This window comes from Cryptotermes secundus, unplaced genomic scaffold, assembly GCF_002891405.2.
Source record: "Cryptotermes secundus unplaced genomic scaffold, Csec_1.0 scaffold1033, whole genome shotgun sequence".
NCBI lineage: Eukaryota > Metazoa > Arthropoda > Insecta > Blattodea > Kalotermitidae > Cryptotermes > Cryptotermes secundus.
The window spans coordinates 701,823-729,574 of record NW_019723917.1 but is presented as its reverse complement, the minus strand read 5'-3'; the positions used below and the strand labels follow the sequence as shown (position 1 = coordinate 729,574).

At 42.2% G+C, this 27,752-nt stretch overlaps 1 protein-coding gene across 2 annotated transcripts in view; it reads right to left on the bottom strand.

Annotated features, from left to right (window-relative positions):
- LOC111862167 (mucin-5AC) overlaps positions 1-27,752 on the bottom strand; it is a 181,889-nt gene that overhangs the window by 118,000 nt on the left and 36,137 nt on the right. The window contains exon 3 of one of the 2 annotated variants that reach the window (XM_023847350.2): positions 516-542. The exons of the other annotated variant lie outside the window; for it this stretch is intronic. Within the exon in view, the coding sequence (XP_023703118.2) occupies positions 516-542 (27 nt within the window). The remainder of the gene's footprint in view (positions 1-515; positions 543-27,752) is intronic. 2 annotated transcript variants of the gene reach the window in all.

The following is a 27,752-nucleotide window of genomic DNA, read 5'->3' as shown; positions in this document are numbered from 1 at the left end:
AGGAGACATACACACTGCGGGAGACATACAAACTGCGGGAGACAGTACACACTGCGGGAGACATACACACAAGAGCAGGTCCAGTGCACCAATATCACTAGCCGAGATCAACTACCATTAGAATAAAAGGTTCTTTTCTACTTCTTCAACATAAAGGCATGTAAAAATGTGTCATTTACCGTTACAATTAAATTTAACACTGGACTGATTGATAATGTCTATGACAATGATGATAATGATTGTAGTGCATTTGTAGTAATTCATGCCTGCTTATTGTACTGATAAAAGTAATCAACGTTAAGATGCTACATGCCACAGGGAACAAGTAAATCTGAAACAACAGCTCAGATGTTACATTTCCAAAACAAATATTTGAAACTAAGTAAAACAAGGGATACGGACTACAAAGCTACTTATTGTGTATTTTTCTCTACACTATTATATTTTCCTCTCTCTGGGGTCTAAATGTACTTCCCAGTACACATTACAAATAGTCTGCCGAACTGTTAATTTACCTTTCATCTCCAGTTCGGTTGGCAAGTCTGAAAAAAGAAGAGAGTTAATCTTAATTCAAAACTGTGATGATAATATTTTGCTGCTGCTTCTCATTAGTGTGTGTAATTAAAATAAATGTGAGAATTCCAATTTTGTCAGCGATAATGATTATCCTATTCCACAAAACTGCATCAAAATTACTTTGCAGGTAATAAAGATATAGGAACCCGAGAATTCGTAAGATACATAATTGCCTGCCACTGGAACCAATTCTGAACAAGTTTAATTCAGTACCGGTCTTCACATTGTGCTGTAACATTCTTCATCTCATGTGAGTTTTAATATTAGCCCCTTGTTTATTCATATTTCCTTACGATAACGACTTTCATCCGAATGTTAGTGCACCGTTAGACTCCCTCAGCCCATGCCGCCCAACTGTGTTCTCTCGGAGGACTGATCTTTTGATTTCCAGATGAAAAATGACTTACGAATTATGAAACTCTTCACGAAATTTTTCGTATGTCACTGTTTCTCTCTTTCCTCCTCGGCATCGAATTCATGGCATCCTCGGTTTCTGTGCTGCGTTTTAAGAACACTTCATTTCATATCTTATTCACATACAGTGGATGAAATTAACGCATAATTAAGAGGTCGTCTCCAAGCATGTGTTATTTCCTTCGTGGCATGAGACACAGTCACCTCTCGGGTCTACGAGAATAACATTTACACGAAACCAAACACAAGGATGAAAACTTTATGACCCCTGACTCCTGACTAACTTTGTCAGCAACATCGTCGCTGTGCTTGTCTCCTTGTTTGCCTCGGCTAGCAATACACGCCTATTCTTAACCATAACAAATGACCATCAAGAACAGCGGGGTAAGAGAAATACTTGCATTCCATATTGGAGTACCTATGCTATTAACTTTTATTAATAATTTTGTGCTTGAACTATAAAGCGAGCAAATGTATTGTAAATTACACGTAGCGTCAGATGAGGTCGCGTCATGTCGCACTCCCTAACTTCGTATAGGTCTTACATTCTAAGAGAAGCCTTGAAGGCACCGGAATGTTGAGAGGAGAGGAGAGGATATCTGGCCACGCCGAGGGAGCAGCAGGTGCGCCACAGCTCCAGGAACACGTTCTGGGAATTTGCGTCGTAACAAAATTGCCGATACTAGTTTATTGGCTTGAAGCTTCTGAGAAACGGAAAGAAGCTTTACCGGTCCCGCATTTTATTTATAAAAAGACGCCTCTGTGTAGAGCTATATTACTTTAATGGGATTTGTTGCTGCTTAGTTCTTGGATTACGTAACGACACTGTATCAACCGAAGAGGCCAATTAGCTTTGAACAGCATCACAGGATAATAATGTGAGGCAAACTGTTATAGGAAGTAAAGAAGTGACCGTGGACAGCTACGTATATAAAAGCGAAATGGCCATTGGGATGTTTAATATGGAACCAGTTGGTGCAGATTAAGGCTGCAGACTTGTATTCGGACGCTTCCCTGTACTTGCCGGGTTACTGCACGGCTGCCTCCTTGTAGGCCTCACCAGTAAACGTCAGCTTCTCACTTCGTTTGGTGTCATGTAGCCTCTACAGTTTAAATGACGCTGGGAAGCAATAACATTTAAATACAGAGCGTAAAATCCATTACGAACGCGATCAAATTTCTCCGCCTATAAAACGAACTTCGTCATGAATCCCATCTTCACGAACTTAAAAAGTGGAAGAGGCATAATTTGAACCGAGATACCAAACTTGACTTAATATCAAGGTGCCGTGTTATTTATGTACAGTAAAAATGTGAACAAAAGTAAACACTTCATAGCTTCCGCTGTGCTTTATTGTTGCCACCTTCTGTTCAGGTTCCGCATATCTGTGTCAGCATCACACCACGGTCTTGTGCAGCACAGATTCCTGGCACATACTACTCTGTCCAAAAAGTATCCGACCTTGGGCCGGGGGAAAAAAAAAGTTCTGTATCTGGGTGGTTACAATACCTAATCCCCTTCAAAGTAGGCCCCTTGTGCTTGATCCCACTGTTATTTCATTCCTAACTGCTAACGTTACCCCTTGTACATTCATTCGTTCATTCAAAGCTCAATAGATCACTGTGGTCGCGGTGCCCACCCCCTTGTACATTCATTCATAACTACTTTTCTAACAATTCTGTATGTGTGGAGATGAGATGAACTTCTGCTTTACGAGTTCCCAAGAATTTTTTTTTAAATCTCCTTTATTGACAGTCAGATACTACAATCTTTCAGTCAATTTGCTGTCTTGTGTACAATTAGCTAAGAATTGTACACTTCAGTGGCTTGAGTGGGTCACTTCCACCGACCTGTCCCTCACATTTTTAGATCATCTGGCCACTTTCGCCCAATTCTTCTGTGGTCGTATTGCAGTAAGAGTGGCTGGAGCAGTGGGTTGGGGTGGTTAGCTAATTTGCTGAAGTGTTTGATGCTGTGTTCTTTGATGACTTTTGTGACGTATGGAGTTTTGAGGTCGGTGTGAATGGTGTGGTTAGACACGTACCGTGGTGCGTTTACGATGAGACGAAGAATTTTTTAGTGAGTTCGTTGGATGAGATCTATATTTGATTTGCTGGCGCATCCCCAGAGTTGGATTCCGTATGCCCATATTGGCTTGATGACTGCTCCCCAAGAAATGACTGAATTTTTGACAGAAGTTTCTAAGTGTGCTAAACCCAAATTGGTGGAAGCATTGCGCTCCGCTCTCTTGGTCGATATAAAAATGAGCACCACGAACCTCGCTTTCCGAAATCCACGTACCTACAGTGCGAGCGCCATAGAAATATTATTATTTTCTCATTTTTACAAGAACTTAGTGTTTTCTAGCATTTTTGTGGCAACTGCGAAGCCACTTTCAAAAGAAAATTCATGCTACCTAAATATTAGATTAAGCGCCGGGATATCGCAAGTCGGTCCAGTGACTGGCTACGGGGTGGACGACAGAGGGGTCGGAGTTCGAGTCCTAGTGGGGTCAAGAATTTCTTAAGCCGATCACAGTGGCCGCGCTGTCTAAGGCCATGAATCGCCTTCGTCCGCTCGAACATTGGGGTCGCGGGTTCGAATAGAACGAGGCATGGATATCTGTGTGCATTTATTGTGTTCGTTCTGTGTGTAGGTAGCGGCCTTGTGACGAGCTGATAGGAGTGCCACTGGCTGTGTACAGATTAAGGAACTGAAAAAGCGGCCAATGTCCACAAGGGCTGTAGAGTCATAAATAGATACGTAGACAGAGAGATGGATAGACAGACAGAGGAGCAGACAGACAGACAGATTGAGAAAGAGAAACACAGATAGGTATGAGTTTAGAAACACAAAACCTATACGGGTAGCATTCTTTGCGACACGGAGGCAGGAAGTGCATTTTAATTTTTTTTTCATTAATTAAGGATGCTTCAATATCCATTTGTCAACTTCATGACTAATTTATTTCATCAATGGCTCTACAGCCCTTTGCTGGGCTCCTTAGACGAGTGTTGAGACTGTCGCAAGGCAGCTACCTACACACAGATATCCATGCCTTGAGTGAGATTCGAACCCACGATGCCAGCGTTCGAGTGACTGAAGGCAGTTCATCCCTTAGACCGCTCGGCCACTGTGATCGGCACTTCATGACTAACAGAAGCTGAAACTGCGGAATTACCACAAGTAAACTAGTTGTAACAAGGTGAACACTGGTGGTTCATTTTACGTAGCTTCGTTTAAAGTGCCCTCACTGAAATGTCGGCAGAGGAGATATTAAGCAAGAAGTAAATGCATTTTCCCCATTGTCAATCCATGCCTGATAATTTTCGCGTATTCTCGCCTGTAATAATGAGAAAAATATTATCTATATTAAAATTATCTGCGATTGATTAGGAAACTATGTTCGACAGTATTGCAAAGCTAATGCTGTTTCAATAGCGCCGGCATCAAGCCATCCTTTAATTACTCACTCCCTTAACAGTGAACAGGCATTCGCATTTTCCCGTTGTGGTCTAATGTGGTGCGATTTCATATTCTGTAGATAATTACGCGTAAAACTTACGATCAAAATCAAACAAAATATCGTAATTAATTTCCTCTGAATTTCCAGAAATGTAATATAATTTATAAATACTTAATACGTCACTTGCGAATAAAAAGGTTTGGTAACTGTCAGTTACAAATTCAGCTCGTCTCTCCAGCTTTTCCCAGTTGTTCCGCATGAGTTCATGGCGTAGGGTTGCGTTATTAACTTTCCCGTCGGTGCACCTCTTTCATTGGCTTCATAAATTCCGAGGTATAATTTATGGACAGAGAAGGCAATGATTCATCCATTCTTTGTTATGATGTCTGTAATAGTTCTGCTCACCTCCGTTGCAGCAGATGGTATGCAAATCAATGATTGGCACAATCAATCTACCAGACTGTACCAGGTCAGCAAACATTCAAACGTTAGGCCGCACCAGTGCTGTGTTACATTGAGAAAGGATAATTTCGATTCATTGCTGAATGAAGTATTTTATCGTTTTATTCACTGCCAAGGCTATACAGAATTTGCCTTTGTGAGAGATGGATAAGCACGTAAATCGATACGCACATGAAATGAGTCTCTGTCTAACAGGACGCTTCCTGCAGACGTACCCGACGTTTCAGCACCATTGTACCGGGACTTGCACTGAATACTGTCCCAAGTCAGTTCCATGAAATTAGTGGCCTTACACCTTATATTCTTCTTCTTCTTCTTCTCCTTCTATTAAGATTTATTTTAATGTTATCATAAAAACGCTTTGGACCGCGTCAGGGCTCAGGCAGTTATGAGCTGGCTTCTGGCCGCGGGGGCTCGTGTTTAATCTCAGTGAATTCTTATGCGATTAATATTGGAGGAAGTGACTGTGGCCCAAAGCGTTTTGCAGACTTCCTTCAATTTTCTCCTTATCAACATCATACCAGTGCTCCATAACTATTCCTATATTACCGTCATTTGAGTTGCGCGATAGCCCAAATTAGACAGTACTTTATCACATCCTCCATCTCTCTACCATATGGTCATTTTGTCAGAGATATCCCTGCCGAAATCATATATGTATTGCCACGTTTAAGGGTGACTATTAGACGGGGTATGGGTTGGATTTATTGACCACTTATACGCTCAACTCAGGACTACAGGTAATTACAGCGCTACCGCTAATCTTCGCACTTCACAGTTCACTGTTACACCCACTAGTGTCTTCAGTCTATTACAGTCTCCACTATCCATATCCTGGCAACGGCTTTTAACACTCAAATACCGCGGTACTATAGCACACGGATAGCCTTCTGTTCCCAGCCAGACTTTCAACTTCACTGAACTAAACTCAATAATTCTGATGCCTCAGTTCCTCAATTCAACTACTGCGCTCCCAAGCTCATATCCTAGCAGGCTGGCGACTCTCAGTTCCCATCTCTTCTATATCATCTTCGTCTACCGGTTCAAGAGACTCCCTCAATTCTCCTCTCAGTCAAAGTCAAAGTTACTTTACGACTGGCGGTTTACCGCCAATCAGTTCGTCTTGGCATCTGAATTCTTGAGGCCGCCGACCAGACTTCTTACAAATGAAATCTTGCTATAATGATCCCTATGTAACATTCTTTCTGACAAGAAGATGGGTTTGTCTCTTATGAATACGTTCGCCATTTTGTCAACTGTATATTTTGCACATGTAGCATGTTACTGAATATTCTTCCTTTTGCACTACACACAAGTCATATGTCAGTACAGGGTTTACAGAGCGGATCATGCCTAACTTCGCACTACACACAAGTCCTCTGTCAGTACAGGTTTTACAGAGCAGATCATGCCTAACTTCGCACTACACACAAGTCATCTGTCAGTACAGGTTTTACAGAGCAGAGCATGCCTAACTTCACACTACACACGTCATCTGTCAGTACAGGCTTCACAGGCTTTTAATCATGTAACGGAACATAAAGCGATAATTTCATTAAAACTATCTTCGTTTGGTGAAATTATAATTATTTTACGACACTTTATACATCATACATTATTTATCGTGATGTGAAAAATATTAATGATTTTTTTGTAACGGATTTGCTCAAAGCATTGCTAGACAGCTGCTCGATAAACATCCCGCGATACACGCACGCAACAATAGGATGAATGTTATAGCTCGTTGTTAGGCAGCAGTCAGCGCGCCAACGAATTAGCTGGGTAGCGGTCACGTGATGTGTTTTCTGTAGTCCCAGCCAGGGCGTCAGTGAACTGGCGGGATAACGAGCATGTGACATGTGAATTCTTTGCGTGGTCCTTGCCGAGGAATTATCTTGACCAAATTTGACGCTACAACGGGGTCGACAGAATTACACTGGAGGGTGAAGTCAGCCACGGGAAGTACATAGTGGAAGAAAATTATAAGTCGGTCTGCGTAAAATCCGTTGACAGGAAACGGATAGTGAAAACATTGTTAGGCTTAGCCATAGCTGAGATCTGTTACCTAACAACGAGTAGTGCAAGCAGATATAGAAGACTTTATTTGTGTGTTATAATTACAGTAATCTTGAGAGTGTAAGAATTAATTGTAGTTATGACTTTTGAATATCCAATAAATCGATTCGCTAATCTAAACACACGTCTGTAGTCACTCCTACATGTGACAATATATAGAAAACTGGAAAAGACAATTGTGTTGTGGCCTATTTAAAATAATGTATCAGTCGCATGGAGATACTGAAGAAATATTACGTCAGGGCACTCAGTTTTCTCACCGAAAATGGTATCGGGTTCTTTTCTAATACGAATCAGATTTTTGAGATATTCTATTGGTTCAGGTGCTGCAGGTAGTTAGATATTTGAGGAAGATCAAACAGTGAGAAGCTTAATCGCGGAGAATACTAGTGATCATTAAAGAACCAGGGAAGACTATCGTGACGAGACCTCAATGAAGAGAATTTATCCAGAGACTTGAATTCTATCCGAGTGAATATATAAACAAGGTGCTCTCGACATACGCACTTTTAGCTGTTGGAAGGCAGAATAAGGAATTTAGTTCTGTCTCCTGGGATATAAAGACGTAGTCAGATGAAAGTCAACCAACGTTTAGGAGGAAAGCGTAACCCCCAGGCTCTACTTGCTGTCTGCTTTAAGCTGTTTTTTTTTGTTTGCTTACTCTTCGACGTGAAGATGTAGGCGACATATTCCTCCGAAACGTCGGTCGATTTTCAACGAACCGCACGGAGTTATATCCCAGATGATATAACTTCCCACAACCACTGCGACGAGAAACTGACCTATTTCGAGTAATTTATTTGTATATATTCATGAGAAATCTAAATAAATTGTATGGAAGTTACGAATATACGAGAAAAGTAATTATAGAGATGACCCAGAATATGTATCCACAAAAAGTGAGGCGATTTTATAAAACTGGTGTCATGTCTAAAGCATAAGCTGGCTCAGCAACAATGTGTCTTAACAGAGTACACTTAAAGAACTTTCATTGCGTGAGTTCTATTCTAGTGCACTGTGCGTTACCACATTTCCATAGCATTTGTTGCTGGAAACCTTCTACATACTGTAGTGGTCAAGTAACCCACGAGCAGACTGACCTCATTATCTAAACAGACATATCTAAACAGATATTCTGGCAGGTACAAAACACGTTTCCATGGAGGCCAACTCATTACAAAACACGTTTCATTTAAACGAACATTCAACAAACACTTCCTAGGATACGCGAGACTATTTAAGCGGCCGTTCAAATAAGAACGGAAATCTCAAATCTGAGACAGTAAAATATGGTCTCGAGTCTCAAGGGACTCAGACCTGAGAAAGACTACCCTGGCAAGACCCAGTAGCATGTAAAAATACAGACCCGTCCTCTCGTCAGAGAGGGCGCCCCACAAAAAAACTGTAACGTTCAACAGTAATAAATATCTGATCATGAGCCCCAGACGGGGCTCGACACCAAGACTTACTGGCTGACTGACCGTCAGTCGCAATATGACTTGGACTTGGAATGGATGCATTCATTCTTAGTGATTCATTGTGCTTAATTCAGTCGTACATGAGGATTCATTCGGACACGAGAAGTCATTAGCAGTAGAAAATAGACTAAGAGAAAGACAGTCGTAGTCCATCCAGAATGGAGCGAGTCCTAGACAATCATTGATTGTGATTAAGAGAGATTGTAAAATAAGGGGTTACTAATTCAATCATCCAGCCTAAAACCCATTATTATTAGTCACGAAGCCACAAACACGTGACAGGATCATACCAGGAGAGTCAGACACCGAGATTTGGTTAAACAACTTCAAATAATTTTCACTTCTTACTCACCGTCTCACATGCAACTTGTGTTAAACTCTTAAACATCCTGTTGAATTTTAAACTATTTTCCACATCACATGGTTCTACTACTGCACTTACGTCAGTGAATACAATTCCAAAGTACATCCTCGTTTATGCGTCCATGTTTAGTTGTACAAAGGTACAACGAAGTGCAGCAGTTTTCAACAGCAATTTTCGAAGCACCTGATGAAGACCATATCCGTCAAAACATGTAATGCACCAGCGGTGTGAAAAATAGTTTAAAATTCTGAGGCGAATTTTAAGAGTTTAACACAAGTTGCATTTGAGACGGTGACTAAGAAGTGAAAATACGTGACATGCAGCAGGATGCTGCAATACAACAGAAACTTAAGATATTTCCAACTTCTTCGTCTTCGGACATAAGGGCACGTGCTCAGTGTCTCGTATTGGCAGAGCAACGACAGGGTACTCTTGACACGTCCTTGAACTAGATATATAATGAAGCTGCTGGTTAACCAACTAGTCAGCCTGAAAGTCGGTCACTGTAAACTTTGGCTGGTTGCTGACCCCGGCTCCTCCAGGCAGTGTAAACTGTCTATTCCGAGAGCCGAGCCCAAAACGACACTGATTTATTTATAAGCAACGATTTTTTTAGAAGTCTGTTAAGTGAACTCGAATTAGTGGGAACGTTTCTTTGAACATTGTCTCTTCCTAGAAAGCGTGGCAGGTTAAATTGGCTTCATGGCACGGAACAGTGGTTCAGCGGTTTTCTTTCAGTTGTTTCCAAAATATTCTTGCCATACGGATGTTGGAATTTTATGACATGAATTGTTATTTACAAACTCCCAGTTGCTCAGCTACTTTATTTCATAAAAACCTTAAGGTTTATTACCGTGCTCACAATATCAACCGCTGTTCCGTATCCTGAGTCAGATGAGTCCACTCTGCACACTTTCATTACGCACCACTTCACTATTACCCTCGCACCTACTGTGTGCCCAGGCCTTCAAATGCTTCCTCTGTTTCGTGCTTTCATTTCTCTTCTCCCTGCTAATCTCATCCTCCTTAACTTTCCCATCCGATAATATTTTGTGAGGAGTACAGATTATCATGTTCTTCAGCCTTGTCTCTCGGATCAACATACAAGGTCTGGCAATGACTTTCCAGAACTAGTGTTAAAAAGGAAATAAAGAATGAAAAGAAATAGAAAGTTTATCTACTTATATTAAAGTGGACACTGCCATCTAAATGGACACCTCTTCCAATTGGGCCTGACAAAAGACCCAACTTGTGAAGTGCCTACAAGAAGACGAATCAGCCACACATACCCTATGTGATTGTGAGTCCATAGCTTACTTCAGATTTCGCTACCTGGGGCAGTTCTTCATGGAGGCAAGTGACTTTTAAGACGCCCCCATAAATAAAGTCCTACATTTCATTCGAAATGTATGATTAATAAAGTGTTAATTGAAAGGGGAAACACAATAGATCATTGAAGGTCGCGGTGCGAGGGCAGGATTTTATGGCCCACCCCTTATACACACACACACACATATATATATATATATACTTCTATATAAATAATCTCCGCATACTTGAATACATTTGTTGAATCGTTTAAAAAGTTTTTGAAAACAGTCAGCAAAGGCCTCCAAAGGAAGAGAGTTCAATTCGGCCGTCGTGTGTTTCGTATTCTTTAACATCCTGACACGTCTTTCCTCTGAGTGCAGTTTTCACCTTAGGTTAGAGAAAAATGCAATAAAGGCAAGTGAGATTGTCTTGATAAATCTGGATGAAGTCTTGGCATGATGGAAGTCTCCGTTACTTTTGCTCGTCCGTGAGTCTGTATGGTATGAACTTCTTCTTCCGTGAATCTTTATGCAGGATTTGACGAATCGCCTCCTTGTTGATGTTTAATTCATCCGCCATCATTCTGAGAGCACATGATCTCGTGTCATCATTTCACGGACATTTGCGATTGTGTCTGCATTTTGAGATATTATAGGACGCACGTTCCTTGAATTATCCTGAAGATTTCCACGCACGCTTTTAATACTTTAAACGATTCATATACCACTAGAAAACCGGTGTACGAAAGATAGCATTGTCACCATTAGCCTGTTTTATCAGCTAGAAATTTACAGTAGTGTTTTGCTTTTCTTGAAGCAAAACTTAATATTCGAACCTTACGAACTGCGAGAGCGATCTGCACCGTGCAAAATTAAGCACAACTGAGCACGAACGACAAGCGAGAAGCGAGAAGTGCTTGACCTTGCGCATGGGGCACGGTGGAAGAGTCAGCTTACACTACCAAGTTCAAACGAGTTGCTACGTGGTTTTAAATGGGCGTAATGAATTCAGTCCCGGAATCTGTTTGTCAAAACTTATGCTATGTTTGAAAACTTAGTATTTTAATTATACCCTACCAGCTTCTGAGGTTTGTGTGGCAGAATACGAAAGGAAGTACCACTGTAATTTATGCACCTCTTAACATACATATATATATATTACTTTAAACATTATGTATATGATTTTGTCTGACTGTACAGACAGGAAGTTATAATTATAACAATAAGATAATGAGCTCTGGTTGAGACAAACACGCATGATGCAACACTTGTTTGTCTACTAGAGAACAAGGAACTTTGGGATCATCTGCTATGAGCATGAACTCCACGTGAAATCATAGCATGTGACTGCCAGCCAACGCCCATCCTAGCCTCTTTAAAAGACCACGTTTTGGGGCGCGGATCGGACTTCATAGATTTCACTTCATACACTGCACTGAGTCTCTGTGCTCCGTCATAGGGACTTCATAAACTTCTATTCAGGCAATATTCTTGATCTCTGTACAACATTTGTATCAACATCATTTATATCAAATATATTCACTGTATCGTACTGCGAGTTCGACTTGGATTTCAATCCTTAAGTGTCCAACGTACTACGAGGAACAGTCTCCCGCTCGGCTAACCTCTCGTATCCCATCACCATCATAGGGATACAACAGCACTATTAATGATGACTTCAGATGGACGTAGCGGAGGGGGTCGTGGACTACGTATAGCCATTTGTCATGGGCTTATGTAGCGAGCAGGAAACAGATTTGTATACTTATGCCAGTCCTCGTCGGCAGCTTCTATGGCAGTACTGTACTGCGTGAAGTTGGAACACAGGCGCAATCCAAACCGTCAGCTTTCTAGATAAATCACATGTTAAGTGAAACTAATACAATTAACGTTGAATCTCCATCAGAAATGCTTCTCATTCGTTTTAATAACTAAAACGTTAGTCCTCGTGTGTAGATCTGTTTTGGGAAGAGAAACGAATTGTTGTTTGATAAATCTCAACTAGGATTTCGGTTCTCGTGAAGCAGCATTTCCAGCTGGAAGAGGAGTTAGATGAATGTTTTGTTGTACTCGACATTATCCCTTGATTATTGCGTTATGTGTTCCCAGAACCCGTCCCCGTTATTATATACGTATGAAAGAGACTTTTTTGCCCCAGCGCCGCATCCTTTCATTAGTCTCCAACTTTGTGACAAGCACTCCGGAAGAGGCAGTTATCGCCAACTACTTTTCTCGGAGAATATTCTGTTATTCCAACAAAGAACAACGATGATATACAAATTTTAACAGTCAGAGAATTAATACAGATAATTCACAGCATTTATAACAAGCAGGCTGGTGTAGACCTGCATTCTGATGGTACTCGGATCAGATCTTAGCCGGGACACCGGATATCCACCTTCATGTTTCTCATTATTTTCCTCTGTCCCCTTAATCAACTTCCTGAATAGTTTCTTGAGCAGGCCACCACAGCTTCCTTTCAGATTTTTCAAATGCATTATTCATTAATAATCCTGCCAACTGACGTTATGAAGTCTAAGATATTAACTGCAAACATCTGTGAAGAACAAGGAGGCGAGACGCAGAGCTGCATAGTTTCACGAGGCAGCTGTGGCGTTTGTTGACCGACCTGGTTATATGCAGTATGGTATCATGCGAACGAAGAATCAGGGAGTTTATAGACACTTCAGAGCATATTTGATGGAATACCAGAGTTCGAGTGTTGTCCGAATAGAAATTACTCTCTTCGCCACAGCCTGCAAATTGTCACTGTGTCCACCCACCAGTGTATAGTGGGGGCTCTTTCTTCGGGGAAAGAGTGACTGGAGCGTGGAGCTGGTCACTGACCTCCGTACGATACCGACTTAGCAATACGTGAGCGTCTACCGTCTCTCCCCAATTTGTCTTGATGGCTTAATGAGCCTGTTGCCTTAAGCGGCAACGTCTCAGTCGAGTACCTGGGATGCGACCGCCTTGAACCTCGGCCGTGACACTGCATATTCTCTGTAAGGATCTTCCTCAAAACTTTCCAGGCAAATATTGGGATAATCCCTGAAATTATACCATGGGCGCTTCCTTCCAAATCCGTTTCCATTCATCATTTATCCTACCATTGGACCCCTTATGGTCTGAGCTGTTGACAGCATCATTAAATAAGCAATAAACAAATTAATTTACTGTCATGAATTAGGAGTTTGCCTTAGTATAAAACTGATTCTGGATTAAATGATCGGATTTATTGGCACTTCCTTAAAAGTGCAACCAATTACAAGAGCTCACAATGAATGAATAATGCACATTCTACAAAAAAACATAACCACTACAGTTGAAGCAGAAAGGTTTTGCATCCTGAGAATCAGTCATGCCATAATCCTATATGAAACATAACCACTCTAGTTGAAACAGATTGGTTATGTATCCTGAGAATCAATAATGCCATAATCCTATATGAAACATAACCACTCTAGTTGAAACAGATTACTTATGCATCCTGAGAATCAATAATGCCATGATCCTACATGAAACATTACCACTCTAGTTGAAACAGATTGGTTATGCATCCTGAGAATCAATAATGCCATAATCCTATGTGAATCATAACCACTTTAGTTGAAGCAGATTGGTTATGCATCCTGAGAATCAAAGCAGACTGGGTTAATCGTGCACATCTCGACTGGGAGACTCGACTCGTACTGTAGACTGAAAGGTACGTTCAATAGATGGAGGTGAGCGCATACTTCTACCCCGAAGCACGAACAGAAGTGTCAGTGACCCCTGAGTCTGGGAATCGTTACAGTGTAGTCCTAGCAGATTTGGCTAAAGGGTTGTGTTGCAGTTTGGTGCGTCGGAGTTAGAAAAAGAGAGTACAGTTAAAGGGGATATGAAGTTTGGAACTTGCATTGTTTTTCGGCTCCCTCGCCATTGGTGTTATTGATCTGACTCCACGGTGCAGAGCGCCAGCAGCTTCTCCAGCACAAAGCTTCAAATTAATGATTCTTTTTGGCTTCGGGAACAGGTGAAGGCAAAGCGGTGGCAGTCTCTTCCGTGTGCGACTGCTGACTGTCATGGCGTTCAACATGCAGATGTTCTCTTCTTGCATATGACAGCATGTAGCTCGCCAACGTTTCGGAAGGACCTGCTGTATCTATCCTCATGTTAGGAGTGCGCCTAAAAATGAGGCAAGCAGTTTCCTTAGAAATGTATTTCTACGAAACTACAGCGCCTCACATCCTAGAAGAAAACAGTCTTCGGTTCATTTCCTGTTGTGTCTCCATGGAGCACTTAACCTACAAGTTCTAACATTCGCCATCCTGAATTGTCTGGAATCAAAAGAGATAATATTCTTCTGCGAAACAACAATAGTATTGCGTTACCTCATTAGTAAGACTATCCAGTGAAGTTCTGTTGCCCTTGTGTTCGACTCACCAGGCTATATCTTGTACCATACTCATTGTTAAGACAGTGAAGTGAATGAGTTTAAAGAAACTTTAGATTTTCATGCAGATAACTTCACATTGTTGTCTTCTGTTTTGTGTCAAAACGTAGATTCAAAGGAGGGTGCCGATGCTTCTAGGGAATATTCTGCGTCCATCTTCAAGGTATAAGTGATATACAGAAGGCGGAAGTAGTAGATTCCTCCGAAAGTTTGGCGACCTACGAGCCCAGCCCAAAAGACCGCAATCTAAGGTTTACGATGTTGCTTGAATGAGTAAAACATATGCATAAGGAATTTTAGTGAGGAACGCTTTCCGATATGGATGGTTAGTAGGACCAATGGATATGGAGGACTCTGTTAAAATTGCATTTAGGGAAATATACGTTTAAGTGGTCTGAAGCGAGGGATTGAACTGGCAGGTTAGACATTAGCGGTGTTGAACAGTTGAATCTCCTAAAAGATACTTCACGACTTTATCGTTAATCTAAGCAATGAAATACGTAATCCCTCCATCCCCTTATGCACAGCGGTCACTGTATCTGCGTTCTGCTTTTTAGCTATAAACTCTGCAGTTTGCCCACGGATTCTTTAGGACAAGCAGAAGTCATATCCCTTCAGAGCGTTAAGCGGCTGTTGTTTGTAGTGGAGGTGCACGTGGAAGTAAATTAGTAAATATAAAAATATACTTGATGCTTCAAAAGGGAGCCGATTTTTGGAAACACCTACTTCTGCAAAATAACTTTTCTGGGAGTCATGTCGTTTAGCCCAATTCAAGTTCACAAATGTTCCAGAGGATCGTACTACCTCCATCTTCAGGGTAAAAACGTTAGCCAAGCAAGCAAAAAGCAAGCTGCTTCTTCCTTGCTTGGCTTACCCTTTGACCCTAAAGTTGAAGGCAGTCCTACATTCCGAAAAGTCGATGGGCTTATACCAGACTACATGACTTCACATCTCAGAAATATAGAGATCGGTGCGACAGCCTCAGATGTAGAACAGTTGCTGATGTACTGTCTGCCAATGAATCCGGAAGTAAAGTGACGTCAGTATCTCCTGCTTATTAGACACTTCGAGCGCACGCATGTTAGATTATACAACACAAACAATACTGAGGCATGTGGGCTTCCCAATGCAAGTCAGTGTATGTAAAGTCGAATTATTTAACGACCCCTTGTCAACTGAAGATGTTATCTGCCACCGCACTGCAGAGTATTTGTTCTAATGAGTTGGTTAATCTCTGGGAAAGAAGCGGTCGCTTTTTATCCTAATTACGGTATATTAATATCCTTAAATACATTATTCAGGGTAAGCAAAGAGAGCCGGGTTTCGAACCCTAGACTTCTAGAATCACGATTGTTGACTGCTTCACCTCAGCATTCGAAAACACTGGACTCAGGACACGGGTTATTAAGCACAGTCGGTATAGCGACTGCTTACGGGCTGGACGACCGAGGGTTCGGAGTTCCGAGTCCCGGTGGGCGCAGGAATGTTCTCCTCTCCACGTCTTCCAGACCGGCTCTGGGGCCCACCCAGTCTCCCATCCAATGGATACCGGGGCCTCTTTCCCCGCGAGTAAAGCGGCCGGGGCGTGAAATTGACCGCTCACCTCCAACTAGTGCAGAGGTCAAGAAAATATGGATCTATACATCCACTCCCCCATACGCCTTCATGGCGTAGTGTTTAATTAGTTAAGCACTGGAACTTACCTTTAACGGAAAGACAGGCATGTCTAACTAAGCTCGCTTGTTTATGAGAGCCGCATAGTTCCACTGTTTCCTATGAGCTGAATGAAACTTGCCTCAGTTTTATCAAGGTAAGTACTTAGAAGCTGTGGCTTCTGCCTCCAGATGTGGCCCCTGTCTACTTGGCATGGCTAAAGTCGGGAGTGCAAGTGTTTGATGTGAGCACCCAGAGTGGCTGACACACGGCATCCATCTTGAGTACAAAGTTCTGTTTGCTCTCGTAATGCAGTCGCTCAGGAAGCCACTCCAGCAGAGTGTCACATCTCACAAGCGTTCTGAATGACATAAACGCTGCTCTAAAGCCCACGCTTTGGTTTCTCTCCAAGTCTTCTCAGTGGGCCAATCGAAATTATTATCAAAACAGTTGTTTTATAATGTTTTTCATATAACTTGCTAAAGGTTTCAAGATCTTATCTGAAATGCTTTAAGACCTCGAAATAATCAAAAACTTTCCAGCCTTTATAAAATTGAAAAATTCATTATCGTCCGTCCCTTAGGGCATCTCCTGAGTTGCTGAAGCAGTCGCTCTCTTCTGGTCTGTTTCTTGAAGAGAAACTTTCACTTTATCTTCCTGACTAACTACTTGTCCGGAGTGGTTGGTCTCTTAGCTTTAGGTTTCCGATTATACACGTAATTCTGTATACAGTCAATAATTAAAACGCGTGCTACATGCCCAAAACACCTCATCATTCATTATTCGATCTCAGAACAATGCAGGGTGAACTGTAGGCTTACAGATTATGGTGCTTCTTGCATTTGCCAATGCTCTCCAGCCTATCACTACACGTCCTCTCTGCTGGATTCATTTCATTATTCGTTAATAATTTAGCCAGGTTATTAGCATTTCAGAATGAACAGAGTGCAGTTGTAAAATGGTTACTAAATTACAAATTGGTAAGGACATCAAAGTGAGCGGTCGTAGCCTAAATTGCGGTATGCATTTGAAGGAGTAATTGAGTAAAGCCACGAAAAGCCTCAGTCAGAATATAGGGTGCTGCGGCCGAAATTCATGGTGGAACTTCCAGAATACCAGTCAGAAGCCTTGCAGGCTTCGGACACTAAGTTTGGTTTGTTTCTTAGGGACATAATTAACATTAGACAAGGATTTATGGAATATTTCGATTATACAAGACTACGAATTTACCCTGTGGCCCACAGATCTAACTGCGGTTAACCAGCAGCTCTCTCATCTCAAAATAATACAACTTAATTTGCAGAGCACCGGTCACGGTAGCCGAGCGGTCTAAGGCATACACTGTCTTCGCTTGCTCGGAAGCCGGGATCGTGGGTTCGAATCCCACTCAGGGCATGGATATTTGTGTGCGTTTTTCTGTGTTTGTCTACAGGTAGAGGCCTTGCGACGAGCTGATCACTCGCTCAAGGAGTTGTTGTGTAAGATTTAGAAAAACCGAAGTGAACGGTGTTCATGGAGGTAGGCCTAGGCCCACTGGAGCTGTAGTGCCAAAGGAAAACAAAATTGCAGAGGGTCACACATAATTTATAATTATAGGTCGCCTCTGTGGTCTAGTGGCCATCGTTCCTGGCTACGGATTCAGAGGTCCGGGTTCGATTCCCGGCGCTATCAGATTCTTAGAAGTAGGCCTAGTGGGTCTGGAAAGGGGGCCCTCATTCTCGTGAAGATAATTGAGGGGCTATTTCAAGTTAATAGAGGCTCCGATCTAGAAAACAGAGATTGACGGCCGTGGGGATTCGTTGCGCTGACCACGTAACACCCTCTATTCTCAAAAGTTGGCACTAAACTTCGCCGACAAGCAGCGGTGGCTCGGTCGGTATAGTTCGCTTGCGGACTAAAATCACTGAGTTTATATTGATATTTCTATTTACACTAATACAAGATATTTCTAATTTTATTCTATACATCTGGTTGGGTCTCCCCCTGTTCCTTTTCATGATTAATTCTCATGGAAGGAACAGCCCTTTGGTCCACCGCCAAGCCTGTATCGCAAAAAAGGCAGCACGAACACGCAAGTCCCGAGAGGAAGTGAAACCAGCCCTCTTCTGTGCTCGTGTTGTTATTACTGCAGCCGTCTCGGCGTGTGAGAGCACCAAAGTCGGACCATTTGCGTTTCCTAGAAAAGCTTTTACTTGAAACTTCCAAATCTTAGCTTCTACTTCATTATATCTGGAACACCAGTAATGGACATTTAACTTTAATTAAGTGTGTGTTACTCCGTGCCGATTGGATTGGTTCGCGGATATAATTGGAAATGTGGATAAATATATTGCCCCGCACATACCCATCTTTGGTGTAGTGGTGGGGCTTGCGTGGTCATATGACCCTGAGAGTTATGCTGGCGGTAGCGTAGCTACTGATAGTGCATCTTACGCCGGACAGGTCAAAGCAAACGGATTAATCTGTAGAATCTGATGATGGTGTATAACACTCAAAATCACTGGGTTTTTGGACTTCGTCCATCGTCCGGTATTCTAGAAACTGTCTTCCAGGTTTGGGAGTGGGCGTGGGGTTTACAACCTCATCCCGTTAAAGACCTTATTAGTTGAGGAAGCTTTAACGATTGAGCCAGATGGAAGGGACTAATAGGCCAAGATTCATCATGGACTGCTTAGCACAAAGAAGAAGATGATAAATATTTATGTGAAGTGCAAGTCCTTAGCACATAATGCACTGGTACATACATCCTCAGCCTCCGGACTGCTCACTTCCGTCAACATTGGAGGGGATCAGATTGAAGATCAATAAGAAGGAATCTATCTCTGGCCCTTCCAAAGCGAAGTGCCGGCTGAGAAACGCGAACTGCCGTTGAAGCGCCTTTCTTAAATGCAATAACCAAGTAAGTGTTGTCAACGGCAACATTTCCAGCTTCTATTCGGTAGATACTCGGTTCGATTCCTGGCTGAGACACTGGCTATTCTCTCTCAGGCGTACTACATTCTTCCTCAATCCTTCAAAGCAAATGTCTAGGCATTACAGTAAATTAGATTTACGTCCGCTTCATTCTAATTTTTACAATAAATTTTTCGCTGTTATTCGTCCATTCTATGCTTTTCAGTTTGAGCTGCTACAGAGTCGTTTTATCAGCTGCGAGAAATACATATGCACGCAAATAAATACAGCTCCGTGTTCGTGACAACATAGTGAACAGTTAAGTCATAAATTTTAAGCGAAGGCACTTCAAAGAGATCGAATTTTGCTATTTACCTATTGAAGACCTATCACATTGAACTAGTATCATCCTTTCCGTAAATATCGCATGTCCGGCCAATTTAACATTTGTAGTTTACAGGGGGAAGTGAATCTACTCACTGAGCAAATTGGTTAATTTCTCAGGTAGTTAAATTATTTTCGATTCAAACACCCCTACATTCCTAAGCCTTTCTGTTTTCTTAAACAGTTTTCAACTCACTGCCTTCACTAAGAGTGAGCATAGTGTATCATCAGCACTAGAGAGTAAAATGATAGCAAAAGAACTTCGTAGTGTAAAAGTGGAGTCACTCGCGAAATATGAAACAAAATGGAGTAACATATTTAACACCTGGAAAAATTGTTCGAATTTTGTGATGCGCTTATCGAGAGCCGTTTACTGTCCTTCAGACGTCCCAGCGATATTCAATTCCGTGCGTCTGAATCTAACTGCATCAGCACAAATTCTCTCTCGCCGGTGATATAAAGCACGGCCGTTCTCGCCATAAATAAGAGGTTTCTTTCTTCTGATGTGAACAGGTACGAAAATTTTAGAAAATCACAGAAGTCCAACATTGTTCCATATCCCGAGCCAGTTCAGTCTTCTTCGTTTTGTTGCTTTTAGGCATTAGTAATGTTAAGTTCAAATTAATTATCTTACGTGCATTCGGCAAGAATTGTCACCAATAACATAAATTCTTAACGAAGAACTTCTTATTCACAAATATAGCCTAGATTTTAAAAGGAACAACGAAGGAAATAAAATAAAAAATGAAGATCCTTTCTCCTAAGTCTAAATAATGCAACAGCTAAGCGAAGTTTATATTTTAGAAATCAAATCGGGGTTATGAGTAGAGGAGGAGGCAAGCAGGAGCGTTACATATGAGATTTATGTCAGGTGCTAGCTATAATTTTATGGCACAGAATGTACCAAATGAAAATAAGGACCTTCTGCAAACTGAGAATACCATGTATGTTACATAAAGCAAGATATTAAATTAGAAATGCCATGTTAATATGATTAATGATAGCAGACTGCATACACTGTCATAGTTACATAACCCGAAAGGGATAGGTAAATTAGTGGAAAACCACCAGCAGGTGGCAACGTCACTTTCAGAGCTCACGAATACCGAAAGGCGCTTGCAGGACCTAATTGTCTCGTTGGGAGTAAGGTATTTAGAATGTAGGAGTAAAACCAAGATATTTGAAGGGACAAGACACCTAGGGCAGGTGACGGCAGAATAGTGGTGGAAATTTTTCCGATAAACGGCAGCTTGAGGGAGATGGAGGGAAGATACTAAAATGGATCTTGGAAACAGAGGTTACATATTGTGGCATGTAGACCCGTTGCTAGGCTACGATCTCGAAATAAGCAACTATACAACAGCCGTTGCTAAGCAACAAATTCATAAACAGGCATGTTTCTACGGCAACAATTACACTACAATAGAGGAACTGTATTTTATACCCGGTTGGAACCGAGAAGTTACAAGCAGGACCAATTAGATGCAGTCAGTCAGTCAGTCAGTCAGTCAGTCAGTGAGTTATTTGGACGAATGTTACGACTCAGTCGTTGCGAGCGTTGCTGTTAGAATTTGGTATTTCACACGGGGGACAGTTCGGGAACCCAGAGAAAGGAGAACGTCCGACGCTGGAAGCCGCTATCAAGCAACGGCAGCAAACATGTGACTGAGAAGACTTAATGTGTCCTATAGTGAGTTGTGACGTATAGTGACGAGTTGTATAAGTTTGCAGTAAGTCCGGTCATCAATCCAAAACACGTCTACAATCACTAAAAATCGATTGTAATATTAAACTGAAAGTCGAACGGTGGATTTTGATATTAGCACCTCTGAACCTTCGGAATATTTAGAATTAACGGCACTGCAAGCAAACTGATTGGACATTGGCGTGTCAACACAACTAAGAGGGCTGGCACCTGTGAAAGCACATGGCTTGTCAGAGCCAACAAACCATTACGGTCACACGATATTCCATTTAAGATAAAGCCTCTTAACACATGTGCACTGCCCTTTGTTTGTTGTTGAATAGGCTATGAATAAGATGATGTATATGGTAAGACGATTTTTATCGCAGCTCGAACTATATTGTAGGCTAACGCTAGGAACTTGTTCATGTGGTGAATAAAATTATCATAAATGCATAAGTGTTTTATAGAGGACATAGAAATTGTAATGTTAAAACATGTTAAAATTATAACCAATATATTATAGCGACTTAAATTTATTCTAGGTTATATTTAGCTATTCCGAGTCACTAGTTTTGTAACGTCGAGAGAATGAATAATGAATTGGGCAGGAAGTGGAAGGGACCCAAAGTTCCCTAAATTCAGATGCTTATTCCGGATTTTCCCGGGGGGACCGAAACACCACAAAAACCTCAGTCAGCGAGCATATCGAATCTGCGGCTGCCGGAAATGAAGTAGAAATACGAAACACTCGCCGGCCATGTTTGGTGCAGTGGTCTGGAAACGCCATATACGAGTATTATGCATTATTTCGTATAGCGGGCAAGGTAAATTGTAATTGGGACATAACTGTGAGGTCACTACAACAGGAGGACATCAGACCGGGACAAGTGGCCGATATTCCGCCCTCGTGTTTCAACAGGTGCTCATTAAACAGTACCCGTTGGTGTCGTGAATTTTACGGTTCTGAGGAATTAGAACTCTTTTGTTTTTACACCACTATCCCGAGTAGTAATAACTTCATAACGTGTTACAACATGCAAACCTTACACGCTATACTGTCGCAAATCAGAGGAAGCGATTAATTTTTATTCCGGGCAGGATGGGACCCATTTCTACATTACTGCCTCACGAGAAATATTAGCCACTTCAAAAATAGTAAAATATATGTAGTTATTTATCGGACGTTTGCAAGGAAGTTACAATGAAGAGTGGTATTATTGAGACGTGACACCGTGCCCTCTAGTAGGTGTCTGGTAGGGGGTTTCTCATGAATGTACTGTCTCCATCTTCATGGTCGAAAACGTCATGCAATCAAAGAAGCAGACACAGCAGGCTCCTGGCACATTTCACGTTGTCTGCTCCAGGCTAAACAAAAAACAAAAAACTCTGCTCTTAGAGCAGCTGGAAAGAGTGACACCTTGAAGTTCATTTTCTTATTGCTGATTGCTTGCTTGATTTACTCTCTGACCATGCAGATGGATACAGTATATCCGACCGAAACTTCAGTAAACTTATGATGGTACAAAATACTCAGGATTACTTGGTTTGTGGACTTTGTTCATTGTCCGGAATTCTCAAAAGAACACATTTCGGAAAATTGATATGTTTTCTTCTTCAGGTGATGGATGGGAGACACCTACTCTGTTCGGTCCGTCAGAAACAGCTAACCTCAATCAGTGGAATAGTGACTGAGGTTTGCTCTTTCTAACAGACCAACCCTCTCACCTGAAGAAGGAAACAGATCTATCATCCGAAACGTTGTGTTATTTAGAATACCTGACAGTGGATAAAGTCCAAAAACCCAGTAATGCTGAGTGAGAGAATTCCTACTGTGTCACACAGCGTGAGATCTTCAGGGAAATCGGCGGTTCCCACTCAGCAGACATAAAGTCTTATTGATAAGCCAAAACACTCTTTACATGGAATTCAGTATATAGCTTTAAGTTTGTATGACTAAGTTACAAATGTTCTATGTGTGAGACTTTTGTCACACGGCAGATATCAATACGATAACCCAGTTCCTTCTGAACACCGCTCAACAGACCAGAGCGGGTTGCGCCATAGCTCAAGCGGTTAGTAGCTAGCTTCCCACCGCGGCGGCATGGGTTCGATCCCGGGTCTGGTCAAGAGGGATTTGTGGTGGACGAAGTGGCTCTAGGGCAAGTTTTCTCCCAGTACTTCGGTTTCCCCTGCCAATCTTCATTCCACCAATTGCTCTACAATCACCCTCACCTATCATCTGGGGCTGGTACAATAGGCCAGAAGTGGCCGCAGTACAAGGGACTTAGTCACACCCCACTAGCAATGAAAATACAGACCAAAACATGGAACTGACAAGCTGACCACCAAGAATTCCGATCGAACTCCCACTGATTTTTTCTTGTGGGGATATATCAAAGTGTTTTTGTGTCTCGGCTGCATATTCCGCAGACTTCAACGCATGCAAATATGAACTCGCTTTTTTGCTGTGTCGGGGTTCGTTTACTACTGAAATATGAGGGACAGAGGCAGAGAGGAACTGACTGCGTGTCAAGCATCGCTCGACCCAGCAGAGAGCACTGCAGAGAAGCCTAACTACGGCCGCGGCAATATGGAGAGCGAGCGGAGTATTGCAGCGGACAGAAAAAAACTGATGGATTTTCTTTGCTGTCTGAGTGGTAAACGACGGATCACTGCCCACATACACGAGACTGCTTAGCTTTCAGGAATTCTGGAATGACAAGGAACTGACCACGTGCTCACTGCTCAGGCCGAAACCAGTCTGGGAAAATGTATGCAGTTACTGTTCAGGCCAATCAGTTAATTGTTGGAAGTTACTTGTGAGAATTAGAACTTTACAATCGGGTCCGGATAAATGAAAGACGGAAACCTGTCGTGTCTGCTTACTAAGCAAAGTGAATTTTTATTTTTATTTTATAAGGCCAAAACTGGACAATATTACAAATTTTTAAACCGTAGCTCTGAACACGTGACCAGCATATGTGTATTATCAACTTGGATATTCTTGAGCTCTGTGGTAAATTTCTGGAAGAGGTACTATTTTTCTGAATTTCTATCTCATATAGTTTGTAAATGAAATAGCGTGGGCTGCCCACAGAACTGTGTGGGAGTAGGGAATAGGCGTAGGCAAATCCTGATTTTAATCATATAATTAACCTGACATTGATAATCTTACATTGTGTTAACTCCCGTTGTGATATTCGTCTTTACATCAAGTTCGTTTGTGATGCTTTTCAAAATAATCTGTGTTAAAGGGAGGGGTGAGTTACAATTACTTCTCCAAGCAAGTGGCATGATCACTTTTTACCGAAACAGTGTGTACTGTTATCTGATGCATTTTCGTAGGCCCAGAAAGTGCTAGGTGATATTACAGTTCCCAGTGATCGGGCGCTTAATTTTGTTGCCTTGTTTTTCCCAAAACCGGCCACGGCAGCCGAGAGATTTAAGGCATTTACTGTCTCCGCTCGCTCGGAAGCCGGAATGGTGGGTTGGAATCCCACACAAGGCATGGATGTTTGATATTGTGACGTGTCGCGCTAGCTGGACCCCCCCCCCCCGGAGCTGACGCGCCTAGCGGAGCCGAAGTTAGCCGAGTCCCAGCATCCTGGTAGCTATGCAACGCGAGTCAACAGCGGTAACGTCACCACGGGATACCGCGGTTTCTAGGCAGCAGTAAACAACTCCGGACAGCGTTGCTAGCAACACGGCACCAGACAACAATGGTGCCTATTACGTGGCTGTTTTCTGAGTTGTCCGTAACGAGGCTACATAAGGAGCAGCGAAGGCTATTCACAGTTAGTTCCGAGTCAGTTCCGAGTAAGCCTACGAGTCAGAGTGTGTTATCAACAGTTCTCAAGGCAGCAGCCTGCGAGTTGAGTTGAAATATAGCAGCAGTCGCGGTAAGAAGACCCGAACGCCTAGTTCTCGAGTTCCGAGCAAACCTACGAGTCAGAGTGTGTGATCAACAAAGTTCTCAGTTCGCAAGTTACGAGTTACGGACGCGTGTGTGAGAATCAGTGATAGTTCGTGATAACTGAGTAACAATTGGGAGTGTGTGATACAGTTGCACTTGTATACCTCCCGCGTGATAAAAATGTGTATACTGACAATAGAGTGATTTGATTTGCGAATAGGGTTATAAATTGTGAAACCCCTCAGCATTGTCATAATTAATTGTAGCCGAGATTTGTAGGTTGTTGAATAAACCAATTAACAATCTCTACCGCGTCTTCAGTAACCGAAACACGTTATAATATGTTTATGCGTTTATTCCGTGTTTATGTTGTGTTGTGTTTCTAAGCGATGAGCTTATCACCCGTCCAAGGAGTCCTACCGTCTGTAAAATGATCAAAACGATAAAACAACCCCGTAGGAGTAAAGGTATAAGAGGAACGGATTAAGTAAGTAAGTAAGTAAGTTCCCCCCCCCCAAAAAAAGGAGCTATATCACAGGGAGACCATGTTAATTTTTGCGAAATATGTAATTAAATCGTTTAATATAACTCGCTGAAATTCTGACAGAGCAGCTGACAAAAATGGAGGGTAGTGTTTTGCAATCAGGAAATCAAATTTTCTCTGTGCCAGTTACTTTTAGATACCTGCCCCCCCCCCTTTCGATAGCTGCGAAATGGGGAAAACTGAAGAATCACAATTATACTGAAAGAATATTACGCCTGTAGTTACAGTTAATTCTAAACAACTACAGAAATGGTTTGTCCTCCGCTGCCTTCTCAAATCTTGGCACATTGCCAGACCCGGCTTCTCGCGCAGTGAGGTGACGAAGGAACTGGATACAATATCCTTTTGGAGCACTGCGAACTGACAGAAAAGTTTCATTTATCTTTCCAGACTTCGTATTTCTATCCCTCCTTAAGTGCGCGAAACAATTAAAATATTTTGTAATTGGACATGTCTGTCAACTCTGATAATTAATATTCGCATCTCGAAGCTTGCTGTTGCAACTGCAGCCCCGTATTTGTAAACGGGAAGCAAACTAAGAGGACGCTTAAGCCGACTGCTCGAGCCAGTGAGGACAGACCTAGTCAGGATTGTCAACCTGTATACATTATCTAACATTTGAATCAGTAAATAATTAATATTAATTTAATTTGATATTGTGAAATTTCGTTAAAAATGCCCAAATTTAAAGCTCGAGAAGACAGAGATATCGGTGAGGTGGAAGACTTGGAGGAGGGTTGCTATGTTAGGGAGGTGTAAGCACCTGGTTTAGAATCGTGTTTGGTGGAAGTTCCTCCATTGTCGCGTCAGGTGTTCGTCGTCGCGGAAACGCGTTTATCGAGCCGTTGCCTCACAACGGATCAGATATTATGTTTCTACCCAGCCGCTGCCTAGCAACGGCTGCTCTTTCAGTCATATTGTCGCGGTATCTTAAAATAGGCGACGAATCCTTCATTCTACATCGCCAACAATAAACCATTTATTACCACAATTCAATTTACGACTTGAAGAATTATAAACAAAACAGTTGATTAAGCGTTGTTGTTTTGGAACTGACTGCTTTAACACATCTGTGGTAATACTGAATACTTGACGAGGTGATAAACCAAGGCATGCAAACAACTGCCGAACCAAGTGGGTAGGCCCCTGGCTTCCACTAAAGTGACAGCCATGAATGCAAACCTAATTTAGTGAAGAGTTTGGGTGAAGTTTGACTTGCCAACATAATTGTAATTTCAAAGCCGCTTCCCTGCACCCACACGCAATGTAGAGGGTCATACTTCAGAGATATAATGCAGGATCGACTTGCATAATCATATGAAGCAGCAGCCCAGTCGCAACTCGCGTGTAGCACAGAAGACTTATTTTTCGCTAATCCAGTTGGTATCTCATACCTATCAACTACCAGTATATTGTGACATGGCACTTGAAAGCCGGAATAGTGAATCCACAGTCAGACGTCCGTTCATGAGCAACGACTAAGTAAGCACTAAGTTTCCGTTACAAGGACTAGTCACACGTCCGTTGATGAGTAACGACTAAGCAAGCACTAAGTTTCCGTTACAAGGACTAGCGGAAACACGTTTCCGGGGCAACGAGTACGTTGATATTGTAACGTGTTTACGTTACTGAAGACGCCGTAGAGATGGTTAATTGGTTTATTTAACAATCTACAACTAACGGCTACAATTACTTATCACAGTTGCGGGGTTTCACACTTTATAACCCTAAGCGCATTAATCTGTTAACACTGTTGCGGGGTTTCACGACCTATAACCCTATGCGCAAATCAGTCCACTCTGTCTTCAGTAGTATACACGTTGACAGTAGGGGAGCTATGTATCACTGTATCACGCGCTCCCAATTACACAATCGCACACACGTCCGGATCTTCTTACCGCGACGGCTGCTATACTCCAACTGTAGTCGGCTGGCTGTTACTTTATAACTCGGAATGTCTTCGGCGGTAGCCACACTGGAACTCGAACTCGAACTGATCGATACGCACTGTGCATCCACTTATATAGCTGCAGTGCTTGCCTGTGGCGTAATGAGTGCCACGTCACAGTAGGACGTTGATTACGGTTACGTTAGCGT